Source organism: Urtica dioica, chromosome 8 (genome assembly GCF_054948205.1).
Source record: "Urtica dioica subsp. dioica isolate 48M chromosome 8, U.dioica_male_clone48M_v1_H2, whole genome shotgun sequence".
In the NCBI taxonomy this organism is placed as follows: domain Eukaryota; kingdom Viridiplantae; phylum Streptophyta; class Magnoliopsida; order Rosales; family Urticaceae; genus Urtica; species Urtica dioica.
This window is the reverse complement of record NC_142763.1, coordinates 14,458,170-14,477,380: the sequence shown is the minus strand read 5'-3', so window position 1 is coordinate 14,477,380 and position 19,211 is coordinate 14,458,170. Positions and strand designations below refer to the sequence as shown.

Sequence of the window (19,211 nt, the reverse complement as noted above, 5' to 3'; positions counted from 1 at the left end):
GATTCATTTTTTTTTTTTTCAGTTTGGACAGAATGAGTTTAAAAATTTAAGGTGATTTGAAAGACCAAAGCAAAGTTGGAAAAGAATCACAGGAGACTTTGCTATAGGAAAATCCAACGCCTCCTTGATAAAGCTCAAGGGACCGTGTATATATTCCACAACAAGAACTGGGCTCAAAATAAACCCCAATTCGCTCTAAACGGGAAGGAATGAAAAACAAAACAAAAAAAGAATTTTAACAAAAAAATGACACACCAATGAACCTTTCCGTTCCACGCTATACTCAGCAGACCATTTTCGCCCATCGACCTCATTCCTCGACATACTTTCTGCTATACATACAACTTGACTACACACACTGTATGTTACCCCACCTATTTACATTCCCAGAAAAACAGAAAACAAAAACAGAGTAGCCTTGGTGCTCCTGCAATCACTTCATGCTTGAAACAACACAAGATACAAAGCATGACCAAGAAGCGAGCTTCTATAACCAGAACAGTTTTAACAAACTGGGTGTTTTTGTTAGGCTCTCCCAACTTACAGGAGTTTTCCATCTTCTCTTTCAATCCCAGGCCAGCCCTTTCCCTCTTGTATGAATTCAGAAATCACGCTTCACCGATGAACCAAAATCCTTGCGGTTTCCGTCAAGGATTATTACTAAAGTGCTTCAATGTTGTTACAAACAATTATTTCCCATCATCACCCCTAGACGTAGACTTGAAACTCTCCCCCGGCAATGTCCAAGACAATAAATGCCCCCCAGAATCGCCACTTAGCAATTGCTTCAGGTCACTTGTGAGGTGCAGAGACGTGACGGGGTATTTATGAGACTTGAGAACCCTGCAATTATGCAACCTGTACTCCGTTTTCTTGCCACCGAGATTCAGTGCACCGTTCCCGTTGCCCGTCGACTTGCTTTGGGAGCTCTCGCCGCGAGAACAATGTAACATCTGCCAAACCTTCACAGCCCCGCTCTGGTGACCCGTCACGTACCAGTTTGTGTCCATCCAATCAGAGAATGAGCTACTAGTCACGCAGAGAATAGCATCCGATGGCAATTGGGATGTATTGATAGTTGCAAGGCAGTCTCCGTTGATGCTCCAAACCGCTAGTAGAATTCCAGCAGCGGTGACAATCTCGTCTGTCAAGTCGTTCACATAAACTGCTGAAACCGGAGCCGGGAACTGAGGGAGCTGCTTAACAAAAACTAAGGAGCTCATATCCCATATGACAACAGTGCAATCGTCCGATCCACTCACGATCATCATGTAAGGCTGGCTAACATGAAGACATGTGATCTTGGATGTGTGAGCACTGAGTGCCTTTTCCAACTGCAACTTTCTCACCGAACGCGGCCCGTACTTGCTGATTCTCCAAACGGAGACTAACCCATCATCGGCGCCGGTTACCAGAATCCTTCCGTCGTGGCTAACGCCGGCGCACTGAATTTGATATCCCCCGTGAAGGTTTTCATGGGTTGAGAGGAGGCGGTCTTGGTCGTAACTCAAGAACCTCAGACTTCGGTCTGCAAATCCCCATGCGACACATTTGGAATACGTCCTTGGTTTGAGGACGCTGTTTGTTCCAGCCAGGAGAATTTTGTCGTTGTAGGAAACAATTTGGCTGATGGAAGATGAACTGTTACGGATCTCGTGAGGAACGATATGATTGGAGTGCTTGAGAGGGTGAGGAGGAAACTTTCGGTCCACCCGCCTTTTCACGTGGGGTTTGAGGAATAACTGTTTAGGAGTTTGGCCAAAGTGATTAATCTGTGCTAGAATTGAAGCTTTTAAAGCCGGATCTGTAATCAAGTCTATGTCAACACTCCCTTCATATGTATAGTGGTAGAAAACATTCACAGCTTCCTCGGCCGCCTATCATCCAGGAAAATTGCAAGTTAGAAAGAATACAAAGTGCTGATAACAGGTGACATACAAATACAAGGGATGCCCATTATTATTATTATTATTTCCAGTTAAAATCTTTGTTTCTCGCCCCAGTCCAATGATTATCCAAATTATAATAAAATGCACCTCAGACTACCAAGCAATTCACAATACAAAAGTAAGGATCAGAATAAATGTAAAACTGACACGCACCTTCCCTCTCTGTCTATATCCAAATATGAGGTCTATCCAGTGATGCAGATTTTCAGAAACGAAATCAGATTCTAGAGCCTCCCTATGTTTCCTGATGAACTCCCTGGCACTGCCTTTTGCCCATGGAGGTAAAAAGACATCACCCACCTTTAATATAACAAAGAAAAATTGCAAGGGTTAAAAACTGAAAATGAAATACAATAGAAAGACTCTGTTAGTGTGTGGTATCTTGAATCGATCTCATCTATTCCTTCTACTTATGTTAAAGCATTTAATATGTATCCTCAACAAAAAAAATTTAATCAGGTCAAGATAAGCCTCCAATTAAAAAAATGTCAAGAATGAGGTCAACTGTCTAAAGAAGTTTTAACTGTTAAACCCACCTTTTCTCCTGATTGTTTCTCTCCCAAATCAAGACTGAATCGATTTTCAAGGAATTCTGGCATGTAGAAAAATTCCGGGATCAATTCCTTCACATCTGATGTGTTACCCTTCCCAGCCGCACTAAACCAAGTATCTTTAACACTGTTAAAAAGACGATCAGCGTGGTCAAACTGCCCCCCTTGTAGCTTCTGATTCTCCGTGCTGAATGGAGGCAGCCGTAGAAGGTAGAAAAGAACGATTCCGGCACTGGAATAGTGGGACCCATAATGAAACTTCGGGACCTCAGGATCATCTCAGCTCTCATACCTGGAGGAAACATAAGAGTAATTTTAACATGTTGACAAGTAAACTTGTATAACAACCCAGATCTCAGAATCATTTGTACAGCAACAAACTCCAATAATAATAGTCTGTTATGGACAAAAAAAAAAGTTGCTGATCTCTCCGGTCTGCCATCTTTTCGAAAATGATTTAGCCCCTCCCTTAAACAAACGGCTACCCTCATTGCTTTCCTGTTTCGTTGATCCCGAAATGGTTGTATCCAACCTGTGACAAGAGAATATGGGAAACCAATATCATATAATCAGCTCCATGTTCTACTTAGAACTTAGAAGTGCATGCATTCATAGAAGAGAAAAAAATAGTTAAATATAATGATCAAGTACTCAGAGAGAGATTCGTACATGCTATTTCTAGGAAGATTCATGGAGAGCAGATTTTTGAAAACTTCATCCCTCTCCTTTTTGTGAAACACCAGAAGATCATTATAACCATCCATGCTAAATATTTCAACGGCAACCGGACGCAGCTGGTAATCACGCTTTGATATCTCATGAACGCTATCAAGCTTCCACATGCGCCAAGGATGAGGTAGATTACCTTGGGTACAGACTTTCTCCTTTCCCCACGCACCACCGTTATAAGCCCAAGCTCTTCCTCCAATCCATGTCTTAACCACTGTACTTGAACATGAAGCTGACTTAGATTGGAAATCAATACTTCCGATGTCCTTCTTTACACCCAGAGCCTGATCAATAACAGAGAGTTCATCCTCACATTCCTTTTCAGAAATGCAGCCAGAGTCGTCGATATAAAAGTTTTCAATTACGTACAGGCAAAATTCCCCAATCAAAAAGATTCCGTCATGTTTGTCAAGGCCAACTACTCGTTCGCAGTTGTATCGGAATCGTATTTTTTCAAGAGGTTCAAGATATGGCCGAATCAGGTATTCACCATTGTCATTAAGATCCTTATCTGGTTTATCATCAGCAACATTAATGTCATCGATTTTTGTCGAAGATGATCGTCTGGGAGATCCTAGATCAGACCTTCCTCGTGTGCTCTCTTCTATGGGAACATAAACTGCACTGGACTTCACACCAGACTCAAGTGCAGAGTGCAGACTTGCTTCATTTACACTGCTAGCTCTGTCGTCGTTCCATCCATTCCTAACAGAGCCAGCATCTTTCATACTATCCAGTTCCTTGAAAAGTGGCTCCTCATACACCTCACTTTCAACATCATTCTGCTTTTTCTCACCACTGAACATATGGAAAAATGATTCAGAATCAGTATCAGAAGTGTTCGGACCACTGTTTGCTTTAATTTTGGAGAGCTCTGCATTCCCAAGTTCCAACTGAGCATCAAGAATGTTTTGTATTGAATAAATTATCAGTTTGCAGCGCTCAAGCTTTTTCCGCATTCTGTATGGACCCTCGATTTGACAAAGCTGCCATTCAAGATCTTCTGCCCCAGATGAGTTATGCATAGGCAATATCCCTCGCTCGTGTACAAGCTGCTGGAGATGTGTTTGCCATTCACTCTCGGCATGCAGGACCCACCCATACTTATCTTGACGAACAACTCTAAGCTCAGTCGACATTGCATCCCGAACCAATTCCAATGCATATCTTCGTTCATTCACCTGATCCCAGTGCTTAAGATCTACTTTTGAAGTATCCTTTGATTTCTTCCCCATTTCCCTCTTGCGACGACCTTCCATACCTTTGATTCTCACACCAGGAAATTTTGCTGATCCGGCAATGAATCGAACCCACATTATGGCTGCACACTGCTCCAGTACTTTGTTCACAATATGTTCGTGAGTGTGAAGCCACTCAAAGAAGGCAGATAAACTTCCTGTTAACAATCTATCAAAACCACCATGTAGTACATCCAGATGCAACCCTTGGTTTAGTTTAGAAACAAGCAAGTCTTCTAGGGCAGCTCTTCGATGGACCAAGAGATACTTGACAATATCAACTGCTACGTTTTGTACGGTCCGCCTTTGGTCTCGCAGAAGGGAGATTAAATTGACACAGAGACAGCAATTGAGATCAGTATCAGAGTTACTGGGACAGAATATGATTTGCCTATGAGCAACTAGTAACTACAATACTGTGGAGATGTCAATTCCCAAATCATCTTGCGAAGAGTTTGGAGATATCTTCTTAGGTTCACAATGCAAACCCAAACACAAGAGAAGATTTTCTTCTCCCATGGCAATCAAAAATGACGGAAGGAAGCAGTACAAAATCATACGATTTGCATTTTTAAGAAGTGAATGAATGTAAGCATCAAGTTTCCTGCTTCCTCTTGCAATGGACAGAAGACCCTTTCCAGTCGGAGTTGCATCTTCAATTCTGCCATCTTTGTTCGCCAATTGCAACATGGATAGTAGGAATTCCAGCGTTCTTAATACACCAGCAGGTTGCGGGAAGGCCCCCATATATACGCGATCCACTATCATCCAGCATATTGCATCCAAGTTCGAGGACCAACGACTTTTGTCAAGCTTTTTATCATTCTCCTCATCATCGCGTAGGAGTCGTCTTTCAAGAAAGTTCATCAATCTACCAAGGCATAATCCTTGGAAAATTAAAACCGAGTCAGCATCAATATAGAGCGGAACACTTTCTAATATCATCTCTATAATTTGTGAAGATTTGACTTGCTCAGTTACATAATCGGAAAGAACTTCTGCTGTAAAATCCAAGATAGCAGTTGCTCCAGCACAGCAAGGACCGTCACCATAGCCAGAATCATCAATTTCAAGAATTATCTTTGGGCTTACGGAGAAAAGAGAGTTTGCAGCTGAAGAATCTTGAGAGCTCAATTTCATTTCAGAGGATGGTTCGGCATCACTAGCAGACATTAAATGAAGAGATAATGAAATGGTTTTGAACCGGAGAAACCAAGGACTATACAAACACAATACCAGAACAAGACAAAAAATAAGAAGAATAAGAAACCTCAGACAACACGTCTCAGTCTTGAAGGCGTTGTTTTACAATCACCCAGACAAACACAAAAGACATTAAATTCAGCAGTTTTGAATAATACCCAGAAATACTCACCAGAAAAAACAAATGTATGTATCAATGGCCGTTGAAATCCCAAGTAGATAAAATTTTCAGCCCTGGCTTGGGATATTGCGAAAATCAATGTTTAATTTCGGTACCCTCAATCCACGGAATCAAATCAAAGAAAAGAATTGGGGATTTCGGAATCTCTGGAGAAACCCTCGTCGTACTTTGCGATTTCTGCGACTGATTCGCAATCTTGAATGATCGAATTGTTTGCAATGAAAGAATGGATTGGGTATTGAGGGGATAATAATAATAAAAAAAATGGTGTGGGGTCAGGGGAGTATATCTGAAATTCCTCAGATCTTATCCTAAAATTGAGAAGAAGAAAAGAAAGAGACAGAAATTAAATAATGATAACGTAATTGAAAATTTGAAAGTGACGTCCAAGCAAAAGGTGACCATATAAGATCCCGCGGGACCCCGTTTCCCGTATTATTGATACCATGTGAGAAATGGAAAAAACTCATATCATAAAATATAGTACCGGGACTTTTGTCCCAAAACCATCAAGGAAATGGGAAGGAACCGGGATCCCCGTTTAGCACCGTTTAGTACCGTATTTTTAATATTGTATTTTTTTTAATTGAAAATATATGAATTTTTATTTATTTTTAAATGTATTTATGATTAAAATAAAATAAAATAAATAAATGTGGGAAATATGGGAATCCCGGAACCGCGAAATATGGTACCGGGAATTCCCGGTACCGTGGAAAATGGTTCCAGGATTTCCCGGTACCATTTTTTACGGTCCCGGGAGTCCCATTTACCGCAAAATATGGGACGGGACCAGGGGATCCCATTTCCCGGGTTCCATAAGATCAGCTTTATGTCCAAGCTCTCTGCTTATTATTATTATTATTATTATTATTATTATTATTATTATTATATTTGTTGAAGACGTCCAAGCTTTATAGTAAGGCTAGTACTAGCAACTACGGGCGAAAATTGTCAAAACTATGACTAAATTAAAGTCAATTTCCAATTTCCTACTATTTTCAAAAATTTATCAAACTAGGACTAGTAAAAAAAGTCAAATGAGATATACACCAAATTTTACCTATTATATCCTCATACAAATTACCAACCTACCATATTCCCCAATAAAATCTCTTATTTTTTCTCTTTCTTTCTATTTTCCCGCCCAGCCCATCGAGTAAAAGAATTTTTTTTTTTTACTAGTCCTAGTTTGGTAAATTTTTTAAAAAAGTATGAAATTGGAAATGGATCTTAATTTAGTCCTAGTTAAGAAAATGTCCCTATAAATAATAGTAAATAAATGACTAGCTGGACTATTTTCTTAGTCGATGCTAATTTGAGCTCTTTGATTTTTTAAACTCACTTTTTCAATATTTAACATTAGTAAATAAAATTTTAAAATTTTCCTGTCATATTTTTTTTCAAAATTTTGGTTACAAAGAAGTTTAAACTTGTGAGATACATTTTACATTTGAGATATTGCTTCAACTACTACTTATTTGATAACTTTTTCTTATTTTCCACCAAAACCTTAATTTGGACACCAATGCCACTAACACCTATGTAAAAGGGAAATTGCCACAACTACTACCAAAACAATAACTTTTTCCAATTTCCCACCAAAACCATAATTTGGCCAAAAATGCCACTAACTCAAATATACAACTACCCTTTTACCCTCCACTTAAATTTTTCTTACAACCCACACCAACTCTCCATATCCCGTTCATATCTCATTAAACCCTAAACATTAAGGGATCCCTGACTCTCTCTCTCTCTCTCTCTCTCTCTCTCTCTCTCTCTCTCTCTCTCTCTCTCTCTCTCTCTCTCTCTCTCTCCGTCGGTCTCTAAAACCCTCGGCGTCTCTACCCCCACGGTCACGCAGAGCCAAACGCCTACGAGACCCAAACGCCCACGAGTTCGTAGTCCAAGACCAGCCCACGCCTACGAGACCCAAACGCCTACGAGTTCGTAGTCCAAGACCAGCCCGCGCCTACGAGACCCAAACGCCCACGAGTTCGTAGTCCAAGACCAGCTTGCCCACAAGGTTTGTCTCGCATTTCTTCATTTCCCATAAATTTCGTGGTTCAAAAAGTTCAAGTTCTATGTCATTTTGATAGTTTAAAGAGATTCAAATGTTTTGTTTGGTCTGGGTATGTTCACCAGTTAGTATGAAAACAGAGTTCATCAATTGTTGACTTCAGATGTCAACAGTGGACGTCAACTGTTGACATTTGAAGTCAACAAATAATTAATAACTCTGCCTATGTTTTTTGTACGTAGTGATGGCGGCTATTTATTTATTATTCAAGCACAATGGAACTTGGGTTGAACCTGGTTGTTATCATGAGAATGGATCTTTCGGAATCATGGTGCCGTATGAAGTTAACTTCGCTAGTTTGATGCAAATCATTTACGCGAATTCGGGCAAATCACCATCCACTCATACCATTGGTGTTGCATACGCGATGGCTGGTGCCATGAAACCTGTTGAGATAACCAACGACGCTACGTTAGAAGGTTATTTATATTTGGGGAAGATGAGAGAAGATGACACGGAGAAATTACAATTGATATTGGAAATAAATGAAATTCCACCCGGGCTCGATTCTCCAGGGATTGGATCCACTGGCAACAGCCGTGATAGTGGTGTGGTTCGGTTCCAACTCCTGATTCGGTAATTCGTGGTACGTTCGGATTGGATGACTTAAGGCTATGAGACACAACGACAACAACAACGACAACGACAATGCTCTCCACCACGAAACTCGCCTCCACCTATAAATTCCCGATCCCCTCCTCCACCACGCAATTCCCCTCTGTCACCATGATCCCCTCCTCCACCACAAAACTCCCCTCCTCCACCACGCAACTCCCCTCCGTCACCACGATCCCCTCCTCCATCACGCAACTCCCCTCATACACCCTCACAAAACTCCCGTCCTTCATCACCGTCTACGCCGAATTCACAGAGCGTCCCAAGTTCATCTACTAGGAGAGACGCAAACATGGATGAGGCTATTATTTTAGATGGTCATTCCCCCTTATTTATTGAGCGACATGCATTGTATAAGGATAAAAAGACTTTACAGAAACACTTGTTGTTGTTTGCTATAAACAACAACTTCACGTATAAGACAAAGAACTCGGACAAAAACACATTGCATGTTGTTTGTCTGGGAGAGCATTGTAATTGGGCTGTCCGGGCCGTGAGAAAGGCTAACACGCCCATTTTCCAAATTAGAAGGTAAACTCTCTTTGTTGAATTATGTATAAAATTGAAATACTGTAATTAGATCTCTGTTTTTTGACATCTGGTGTCAATTGTTGACATCTGGTGTCAATTGTTGACATCTGATGTCAATTGTTGACATCTGATGTCAACAACTGACATTAATGTTGAAACTAAGTTTGTTGTAATTTTCATGTTTTAGGTTCGACAACGACCACAGTTGTGCCCTGAACGTAAGACAAGGACGTCACCCGCAAGCAACGAGTACTTTAATAGGAGAGGTTGTGAAGCATAAGTGTATTGATCCAAGCGTGGGTATGTGCAAACCGAAAGAGATAATGAACTACATGCAAATGGATTACGGGGTGTCTATGTCTTACAAAAAAGCTTGGCATTCCAGAGAGCAGGCTCTAAAGTCCCTCTACGGCAATTCCATGGAGTCGTACGCATTCATACCTAAGCTAAGGTACATGATCGAGACTAAGAATCCAGGTTCTTTATTTGACCTCGTCACTGGTGAGGGCGGCGTATTTATTAGTTTTTTCATGTCACTCGGCCCATGGAGAACGGGGTGGAAGTATGTAAGACTCGTGATTATCGTCGATGGTACTCATTTGAAGAACTATTACAAAGGAACGTTGTATACGGCGTGTGGGATGGACGAAAACAAACAAATTGGTCCTTCAGAGTCTAACGAAACTTGGATTTACTTCTTCGCCAAATTGAAAGATGCAATTGGGGAACGGGAAGAGCAAGTATTTGTATCTGATAGGCACGCTGGCATAATCAATGGCATCAAGACGGTATTTCCGAACTGTGATCATGGTTTTTGCATGTACCATCTTCACGGTAATTTGAAGACTACTTTCAAGGGGATTACGAAGGAGGTGAAGTGGAAATTTTACGGTGCCTCGAAGGCATACACTCAGCGGGAATTTGAAAGTTTCATGGTCATGTTGGACGCTGAAAATCCCGAAATACGACGGTACTTAGCTAATGATGTCGGGTATCAAAGGTGGGCACGATGCATGTTCAGGAGAAAGAGGTACGGTATCATGACGAACAACAACGCGGAAGCATTGAATGCATTAAATGTAAAAGTCAGACAATTTCCAGTTTCTAAGTTGATGGATTGGCTGAGAGAGAGAAGTATGAAATGGTTTTATGAACGTCGAGATGCTGCGGCCAAAACAAACACGCTCCTCACAAAAGTATACCAAGCCAAAGCAGACAAGTACATTGCATACGCTGTTCGAATGGAGGTAAAGTCTACAATTGTTGTATGTTTCATGTTTTGTACAAGATTTTGATGAAGTTATGTTTTCTACTAGGTGAGGCCATCTTCAGTCGACGAGTTTGAGGTCGTAGACAGAGAGGGGATTGTATATGATGTTAATTTAGAAGAGAGGACATGCTCATGTCGGCGATGGCAGGCTCATAATTTTATTTGTCCACACGCAATCGCAGCATGTCGAGTACGTAACCGTCAAGTTGAGAACTACATTTCCGAGTTCTACTCTACGGAGTATTTACGGGCAACCTACGCAGGTGTACATCATCTTCATGGCGACATTTCGAGTTGGAATATTCCCCCCGAGGTGGAGAATATCAAAGTTCTTCCGCTTCAACACAAAGCACGTGTCGCCGGTAGGCCCAAAAAGAGAAGAATACCCTCTCAAGGTGAGGACATTATTAGGCGCAAGTGTACGCGTTGCGGGCAAATTGGCCACAATCGTCAAACATGCAATAGTGCTACTCCTTTGTCCACGCAATAATTTCAGACTTCTTTGTAATTTCCACCATTTCAGTAGTGACTCTTGTTGATTTCTTAGTTTATTGAGAAATTTATTTGTAATCTCCGACTTGTATGCAGATTTTAGACATCTAAAGTCAACAATAGACGTCAATTGTTGACATCAGATGTCAACAATAGACGTCAATTGTTGACATCTAGATGTCAACAGTTGACGTCTATTATTGACATCCGATGTCAACAATTGTTTGTGATTTCTTATTGTTCTCCATTAGTTGTGAGGGAACTAAACAATTGATGTCAACTGTTGACATCTAGTGGATGAATTTAAATTTAGTTATTCACTTAGGCATGCAATTCACAACATTACACATATATAAAAGGGACATAGTGTAAATAGACATATTAAGCAGTTTCAAGCATCCAAGTCATACAAAAACACATACACAAATATATTACGAAGTTTAGACCAATGATGTGGGGAATTCATCGTCAGACTCATTTCTTGTTGATCCTCATCCTCCTATAATAGAGAAGTTCCTCTCTCTGGGTTTTCAGCATAAACAGTCGTGTCCCCTTGGGCACGAATTTCATAAAATCTCCTTTTTCCTTCAACGGAGTCTCCCAATCGTCTCCGATGATTTCTTTCATAACCCTTTCGAGAGACATGATCGGACCCGATTCAGTCTCACTACAAAAAGTATCCAAGTACCATATGTACTCAGCTTGGCTCATTTGAAACTCCGTGAGTTGTGCATCACCGAGTTCCGATCCGCTTGCCTTATTAACATCAATTGACCACAATTTTAGTAATTGTCTACAATTATAGGTATGAATGTCTACAATCATAAAAAATAATAACCGAAAATCAGCTTTGCTTGGCATCAGAATGTACCTCATTTTTAGATAATTTTCTCTTTCGGGCCTCGAAGTCGTCACAGCTTGTCACTGGAGATTCAATGGAGTGTTTTTCTGACATTTCTGCATATTAGTATCAACAACGTTCATTATTTGTTGATTTCAGATGTCAACAGTTGACGTCCAAAATTGACATCTAATGTCAACAACTAATGAGAGAAATTGACATCTAAACTCTACAGAGTTCATCAGTTGTTGACATTAGATGTCAACAGTGGACGTCAACTGTTGACATCTGATGTCAACAACTGATGAGAGAAATTGACATCTAAAGTCATCAGTTGTTGACATTAGATGTCAACAATTGACGTCCATTGTTGACATCTAATGTCAACAACTGATGACATCTAAACTCTACAGAGTTCACTAGTTGTTGACATTAGATGTCAACAATGGACGTCAATTGTTGACATCTAATGTCAACAACTGATGACCTCTGTAGAGTTTAGATGTCATCAGTTGTTGACATTAGATGTCAACAATTGACGTCAATTGTTGACATCTAATGTAAACAACTGATGACCTTAGATGTCAATTTCTCTCATCAGTTGTTGACATTAGATGTCAACAGTTGACGTCCACTGTTGACATCTAATGTCAACAACTGATGAACTCTGTAGATTCAAAACTTAATATACCTAAAACCTGTTCATCCAAACAATATCTCAAACAATATCCTAAACAACTGATGAACTCTGAAGATTCTTAACATACCCAAACAATATCCTAAAAAGCGAAACAAACCTTGTGCGCGACCTGATCTTGGACTAAATCTGGAGTTTGAGTCTCGTCGGCGTTTGGGTCCTCGGGTTTTAGAGAGTTGGTGCGAGAAAGAGAGCTGGTCCTCGGGCACCTGGGTTTCTTGGGTCTGGTGACTTTGGGTCCTCGTCGGCGTTTGGGTCCTCGAGTTTTAGAGAGTTGGTGCGAGAAAGAGACCTGGTCCTCGGGCACCTGGGTTTCTTGGGTCCTCGGGAAAAGACTGACGCGAAGAGAGAGAGAGAGAGAGAGAAAAGAGAGAGTGAGAGGAAGAGATTGACAGGAAGAGAGAGAGAGAGAGAGAGAGAAAGAGTCATGGATTAATGTGAGATATGAGCGGGATATTGAGAGTTGGTGTGTGTTGTAAGAAAAATTTAAGTGAAGGGTTAAAGGGTAATTGTACATTTGAGTTAGTGGCATTTTTGGCCAAATTATGGTTTTGGTGGGAAATTGGAAAAAGTTAGTGATTTGGTAGTAGATAGAGCAATTTCCCAATGTAAAACTACCCATTTACCCTTCATTTTAAATTTTCCTATTTGGCTCTCTCTCTCTCTCTTCGCGTCAGTCACTAAGTTCCCATAAAGTCTGAGACTCTCTCCTCTCTCTCTCTAATCGCGTCAGTGATTTCTTTCTCTCTCTCTCTCTTCTCTTTCTCGTTTTCTCTTCCCGTCAATCTCTCTCTCTCTCTCTCTCTCTCTCTCTCTCTCTCTCTCTCTTCTATTTCACGTTCTATCTTCCCATTCTATCTCTTTCTCTCACTCTCTCGTTCTCTCTGTCCCCTCGCCGGACGGTTTTTTTCCCGATCTCTCTCTCTCACTCTTTCTCTTTCTCTTTCTCTTTCTTTACCCCAAACCACCAGACTCAAGAAACCCAGGAGCCCGAGAACCAGCTCTCTTTCTCACACCAACTCTTAATATTTATATTTGTGTATGGGTTTTTATATGACTTGAATGCCTGAAACTTCTTAATATTTATATTTGTGTATGAGTTTTTGTATGACTTATCAGCCTGAAACTGCTTAATATGTCCATTTACACTATGTTTTATATATCTGTAATGTTGTGAATTGAATGCCTAAGTGAAGAACTAAATTTAAATTCATCCATTAGATGTCAGCAATTGATGTCAACTGTTGACATCTAATGTCAACAGTTGACGACAATTGTTGACATCTAATGTCAACTGTTAACATCTAATGTCAACAGTTGACGTCAATTGTTGACATCTAATGTCAACAGTTAACGTCAATTGTTGACATCTAATGTCAACAGTTGACATCAATTGTTGACATCTAATGTCACATCTCATGGGCGTTTGAGTATTCAAGTTTTAAAGACCGACGGCGAGAAAGAGAGAGTAGGGTTCTCAGGCGGGCGTTTGGGTCATCTGGTTTTAGACCCCGATGGTGAGAAAGAGAGCTGATGCGAGAAAGAGAGCTAGGGTCAAGAAAGAGAAAGAGAAAGAGAGAGGAATATTGGCGGGAACGAGAGAGAGAGAGAGAGAGAGAGAGAGAGAGAGAGAGAGAGAGAGAGAAATCACTGACGCGATTAGAGAGAGAGAGGAGAAAGTCAGACTTTATGGGGACTTAGTGACTGACGCGAAGAGAGAGAGAGAGAGAGAGAGAGAGAGAGAGAGAGAGAGAGAGAGAGCCAAATAAGAAAATTTAAAGTGAAGGGTAAATAGGTAGTTTTACATAGGTGTTAGTGGCATTGGTGTCCAAATTAAGGTTTTGGTGGAAAATAGAAAAAAGTTATCAAATAGGTAGTAGTTGGAGCAATTTCCCTTTTACATTTTCTATGATTTGAGTTTAGGCATGTTGAAGTTCATCTTCGAAGGCATACCCCCATCAAATTGTGGGGTACATAAAATTGAAACATGTAGCATCGTAAGTAGAAACGCATAAAGCGTGAACAAAAAGGCTTGTTATGAAATATGATTACTCAAAACTTGTCTCTTTTAAAGCAAAATCGATATTATGTTCATAATTGTTCACGTAACAAAATTTTCCATACCGTTCCATTACTAAGCATCATTTTTGTTTTGTTTTTGATATTACATTATGAAGTTTTAGCTTTTCTAATACGTGAATAATAACAAAACAAACCGAAATAGAGAGTTTTGTTCTGATTTAGGCAGAATTACGCTTGTATTATGAAAAATATTATGTTCCAATCACTCCTAGAATTCCGGTTGGTCAGAACAAAATTCATATTTTGGTCGAACGCCTATATTTATTTGAGATCGAGACTTAATTACTGGTTCCGTACGGATAATTAACGACAAATTCAAATATGTAAATTAGACAGAGCTAATTTGTAATTTGACTAGTTTCTTAGATTGAAATCTAAAATACTTTGTGCATAATTGATTTGAACATTTAACCACAAAATACAAAAAATTATGTTTAAACTTCAATAATGAAAATGTTATAGTTTCACCTTATTTTAATTACAGAAACGGATTATTAACGTTAATGCACTATAGATATATGTAACATGGATCACAGTTCACTCGCGTACTACAATATATTCGTTGACTAATTACATATTTCACATGGTTTTTTGGTCAATCCTTGGATAAGAATCCAAAAAGAAAATAGATAATATGGTGGCGTTACGTGATAATGTTTTTCTCCTAAATTTGCCTAATAATAATATGATATCCAGGGACACGTCCTCTTTTGAGTCACCCCTTCCTTCCTTATGACTCGTTTAATTAAAGTTCAAATCAAATACAAAATATATACTTGTTAGATTCAGCTATATTTTTTAAAAAGAAAAAGAAAATAACACATATATACTATGTATTTAAATAAAATGTCGAGTTTAACTTTTGAATTAAAATATGTTAAATTAAAATGACGAAATTATACCTTTAAATAAATAAATATGCCATAAATATTTTGTTATTGACATTTCATTAATGTTTACTCTAATATTTTCATGTGAACTCATTTTACTTTTATTCATTCGCGCCTTATAATCATATATGTAATTTATTATAATATATATATATATATATATATATATATATATAAACAACAATTTCTAAAATCTAAAATATCATGGAGAACACATATAGAGGAAATGATAAATTTGACATTCGAAAATCATCAAAATCACTGATTCGAGCGTTTATTAGTCTATTTTGATTTAGTTCGATTTTAAAATTGAGGAATATTTTTTCAATTTTTTTTAAAATAAATTACATATGAAATTATAAGACGTAAATAAATTAAAGTAAAATGAAGTTTACGTATAAATATTAGAGTCAATATTAGTTAAAAGTCAATGCAAAAATGATTTGTTGTATGATTATCTATGTTAAAGTATAATTTTATCATTTTAATTAAATAAATTCTGACATTTTTTAAATGAAATGTTAAATTCGACTGAAATATTAAATTCAACATTTCACTTGGAGAATATATACGAGTCATTTTCCGCAAAACAAAATATTATAGATTCATCCATCAATAACTAATCAATCAGACATGAGATTTCACGTGAATCCCACGTCATAGCAGGAACCGAGACAGTAAGATAAAAGTATATGCATGAAATATAAATCACCCATTCTATAAATCACCTATTCTATTATTTCGCTCGGTTACATGAATCGATATCCAAAAAAATATCTTGATCAGAACAAAACTAAGGGAACGGGGACGAAATCAATGTTCAAGATGAGCAAAGGACAATAATTCAGTCACACAACCTGCAAAACTCTGGTCGAGCCAGGGTTGGTCAACAAGGGTTGACTTTATACTTGGTTTCGTTCGTTTCACGCGTTCAGCTCGTGTCAATTCCTAGTACCCCTAACAAACATAACCAGTTTTGGAATCAGGCTTAACAAGCTTAAAGATTTATTCATACACAGATAAGGCATTTAGTATAACAGCAAGAAAAAAAATGCCTTTATTCATATATTCATAGAAACAACTATCTGTGACCGAGTAATATGTAGCCCAAGTTTGAGTCCGGAGAGCGATTTAGTTTGATTGATTAGACTTCACAGTTACTTTACTAAATTGAGGTCAACATTGTTCTTTTCTTCATGAATTATATACTAGTTTACCCCCTCAATTAGCTTCGCACACATTTGAAGACGCAAATCCCTCGACCGATAACGCACAAAAGAAATGGGTTATCTAGTTCTCACCTAACCAGGTATTTTATTAAACACATCACAAAATGGGTATCTAATTCTCCCCATGACTGAAATCATTAACTCTCAAAAGAAAGATAATAATAAAGAGAAACTTTGGAATTTGACATGGGCGGTTGAGTGCTAAAAATCAAAAGGCACAAGACATGGGCATCTATTACGAGGTCTCCTGTGAAAATTGAACTTACAAAGACGGTAACAAAATAATGGAAGAAGAACTGACATGAGTTGATGAAAAAAAAACAGTGATGTGAGCCCATTTGTATTGACACGAATAAGCCCAGGGTCGTTTTCACCGAGGAACTGCAGAAGCTAGGGATGCCAAGAGAGACAATCAGTAGATGAACAAATTCTACCGAAAAATGGGAAGAAAAACAAGCTGATGGGTGACTTATTTCACATAATTGGGAGGCACATAAACGATGAAACGGAGAGGCCAGAGAGTGGCCACATATACAAAATCAGGATTCCGTTTTTCGCCTGAAAACCCTGTTTTTATAACTCAACGAGCCGGGTTAGATAACTCTACAGATATGAACTTGTCCGTAAATGTTCTAAACTATGAAACAAGACCTGGCAACATGCCGTGACTATTGCTCATTCTAAATAAATTAATCTAAGAACATATCCTATTTGCTTTGGAGAGAGAAACCATTACCGAGAAGGATTCCATTTCACTTATCCAAACTCTCTTAAATCGCAAAACGCAATATCCATAATTGCAGACTTTTCCAACTTATTATCGTAATCCATCTCCAAATTAAGACATGTGGTGTGGTGATAGTATCGTCATTTTATAACATTATTATATTTGTGTCTAAACTCACATGATTGTCATCAAATGAAAATAATACCAGCCCAAGTAGCAAATTGAAAAAAAAATTCAATATCAAACATGTAATAACTAAAATCATTGTGAAATAAAAATGTAGATCATTAATTAAATAGAATTCTTCCAGCTTCGACGAAAAGAGCATTAACAAAGATAAATTTGAGCAAATATACTGAAACAAAGACGGATTTCCCATAAATTTCAGGAGTCTAATTCATCAAACTTCATATGAGACATAAACTAAAGGTTTCATGATACAAAATCCCAAAAATTTCACTATCAAACATTATTTTTGCCTCTCATGTTGTGACACACAAAGGAACCCTAATCACTCAATTCTTTCTCACAGTCGATTTGTGGCCTTGTGTCACAATGTTGATGCAAATCCTACACCATGACGCAGGAAATCAAGTCAGAAACAAGCTTCAACTTCATCAAAATCATTTATCTTTGAAAAACTATCTGTCTACTAATTCTGAAATAGTTTAATGACAAAAGACTCGGCAAAGATCGAAGTCGAACCATCAAAAGAAATCCAAATGAAAGCACATAGCTGTTCATCATAAAAGTGACCCAAAACTGAAATTCTGGAACTCTGAACAGTAAACATGATTGGTTTATCTTAAAAAAAAAAACAAAACAAAACAACATGATTGCAAGCTAGTTACCAAATCTGAACTCCAATTTAGAAGCAAAGCCAAAATTGTCTCATAGAAAAGAATCGCACTACAGAGACTTGTCAAATCCAAATCCACACTATTCAATTATTCAATCTATTTACGAAACCACATAGAAGAGAGATATAACAATGCATACAGTACCTTGAGATAGGCAACTCCAGCAAGTGGAATCAACGGCCATATTGGATTTGAGTCTCGCCGAAGCAATAGCACTGTGAAGAGGCATCAACGACTCGACACTTCCAAGAGCAGAAACAACCCTAAAATCACAGCACATTACGTTATTTAGGATCGAATTGGAGGAAATAAATATGCGTTCTTGATAATAGAGCTCAATCGCGACCTTGAAACTCGAGGGATCGTTTGCGAGGACGAAGGGGAAGAAAACGGAGAGGGAATTGGTGTGGAATTTGGTGATTTTGAGGAGATGAATTTGGAACGACCAGCGAGTGACCTCGTTCCTGTCAGTGGAGCTGATCTGCAGAAGAGAGCTATCTTTTTATGGTTCTTCAAAGCTTGAGAGTTCAGATTTTGACACACCCTTAAACCCTAAAACTCTCTTCGAATCTGCTTGTTCTGTTCTGTTCTGTTCAGTTTCTCCTCTCTCCGTGTTTACTAAGGGAAACTTGATAAAACAAGCTTAGTGTAGCATGTGATTTGAAAACCAAACCATATTTTGTTCCCTTAGGAAAATCAAGCATATCACCATGTAAAATATCAAAATTACCCTTAAATGAATTTTTTTTTCAAAATCAATCCTTCACTCACTCCACTTCCCTTCCCTTCCCTCACGCGGTGTCTTTTTCAATTCAGAAACCAAAACAAAAGAAAAAAAAAACGTGCAGCCCACAGCCAAGCACCTTTCCCTTTCAAAAAAAAAAAAAGAAGAAACCATCGTCGTCGCCACTCAGAGCCCTAGCCCACAGCCGTCGTCGCCACTCAGAGCCCTAGCCGTCGTCGCCATTCCAGCAATCTCGCGAACCAACAGAGCCCTCCAGCCGAGTCACGAACCAACCGAGCCCACAGCCAAGCACGCCCAT

At 38.8% G+C, this 19,211-nt stretch overlaps 4 protein-coding genes across 5 annotated transcripts; 1 reads left to right on the top strand and 3 right to left on the bottom strand.

Annotated features, from left to right (window-relative positions):
• Positions 1-71: 71 nt before the first annotated feature.
• On the bottom strand, positions 72-2,865 carry LOC149388412 (protein SPIRRIG-like). The gene is made up of 4 exons (XM_089622425.1): positions 2,849-2,865; positions 2,486-2,732; positions 2,103-2,249; positions 72-1,877 (listed from the first exon to the last, which is right to left on the bottom strand). The coding sequence occupies exons 1-4, from the start codon at positions 2,863-2,865 to the stop codon at positions 690-692; spliced, it is 1,599 nt and encodes a 532-aa protein (XP_089478551.1). The 3' UTR covers positions 72-689.
• LOC149388411 (protein SPIRRIG-like) lies at positions 2,863-6,100 on the bottom strand. 2 transcript variants are annotated; one of them, XM_089623282.1, is made up of 3 exons: positions 5,843-6,100; positions 3,170-5,629; positions 2,863-3,032 (listed from the first exon to the last, which is right to left on the bottom strand). In XM_089623282.1, exons 2-3 carry the CDS (start codon positions 4,543-4,545, stop codon positions 2,900-2,902), a joined length of 1,509 nt encoding a protein of 502 aa, XP_089479408.1. In that variant the 5' UTR covers positions 4,546-5,629; positions 5,843-6,100; the 3' UTR covers positions 2,863-2,899. The 2 variants fall into 2 exon arrangements, with proteins under 2 accessions (XP_089479408.1, XP_089479407.1); XM_089623281.1 differs by lacking the exon at positions 5,843-6,100 and having other exon boundaries at positions 3,170-5,640.
• Positions 6,101-9,436: 3,336 nt separating this feature from the next.
• Positions 9,437-10,953, top strand: LOC149388410 (uncharacterized). Its single transcript, XM_089622424.1, has 4 exons — positions 9,437-10,327; positions 10,397-10,447; positions 10,533-10,745; positions 10,939-10,953. The coding sequence occupies exons 1-4, from the start codon at positions 9,437-9,439 to the stop codon at positions 10,951-10,953; spliced, it is 1,170 nt and encodes a 389-aa protein (XP_089478550.1).
• Positions 10,954-16,030: 5,077 nt separating this feature from the next.
• LOC149388409 (uncharacterized) lies at positions 16,031-19,211 on the bottom strand. Its single transcript, XM_089622423.1, has 4 exons — positions 19,158-19,211; positions 18,515-18,720; positions 18,313-18,431; positions 16,031-16,309 (listed from the first exon to the last, which is right to left on the bottom strand). The coding sequence occupies exons 1-4, from the start codon at positions 19,209-19,211 to the stop codon at positions 16,284-16,286; spliced, it is 405 nt and encodes a 134-aa protein (XP_089478549.1). The 3' UTR covers positions 16,031-16,283.

Excerpts from the sequence above, each read along its gene's own strand:
- LOC149388412 (XM_089622425.1), bottom strand. Across the intron at positions 2,250-2,485 it reads AGAAACAATCAGGAGAAAAG|GTGGGTGATGTCTTTTTACC; the intron begins GTGGGTTTAACA and ends GTTATATTAAAG. Across the intron at positions 1,878-2,102 it reads GATATAGACAGAGAGGGAAG|GCGGCCGAGGAAGCTGTGAA; the intron begins GTGCGTGTCAGT and ends CCTGGATGATAG.
- LOC149388411 (XM_089623282.1), bottom strand. The coding sequence starts at position 4,545 with ATGTGGGTTCGATTCATTGCCGGATCAGCAAAATTTCCTGGTGTGAGA. Across the intron at positions 3,033-3,169 it reads AATCTTCCTAGAAATAGCAT|GTTGGATACAACCATTTCGG; the intron begins GTACGAATCTCT and ends CTCTTGTCACAG.
- LOC149388410 (XM_089622424.1), top strand. The coding sequence starts at position 9,437 with ATGTCTTACAAAAAAGCTTGGCATTCCAGAGAGCAGGCTCTAAAGTCC. Across the intron at positions 10,328-10,396 it reads CATACGCTGTTCGAATGGAG|GTGAGGCCATCTTCAGTCGA; the intron begins GTAAAGTCTACA and ends GTTTTCTACTAG. Across the intron at positions 10,448-10,532 it reads TCGTAGACAGAGAGGGGATT|CATGTCGAGTACGTAACCGT; the intron begins GTATATGATGTT and ends ACGCAATCGCAG.
- LOC149388409 (XM_089622423.1), bottom strand. The coding sequence starts at position 19,211 with ATGGGCGTGCTTGGCTGTGGGCTCGGTTGGTTCGTGACTCGGCTGGAG. Across the intron at positions 18,432-18,514 it reads ACGATCCCTCGAGTTTCAAG|GGTTGTTTCTGCTCTTGGAA; the intron begins GTCGCGATTGAG and ends CTGTGATTTTAG. Across the intron at positions 16,310-18,312 it reads CTGGAGTTGCCTATCTCAAG|GGGTACTAGGAATTGACACG; the intron begins GTACTGTATGCA and ends TATGTTTGTTAG.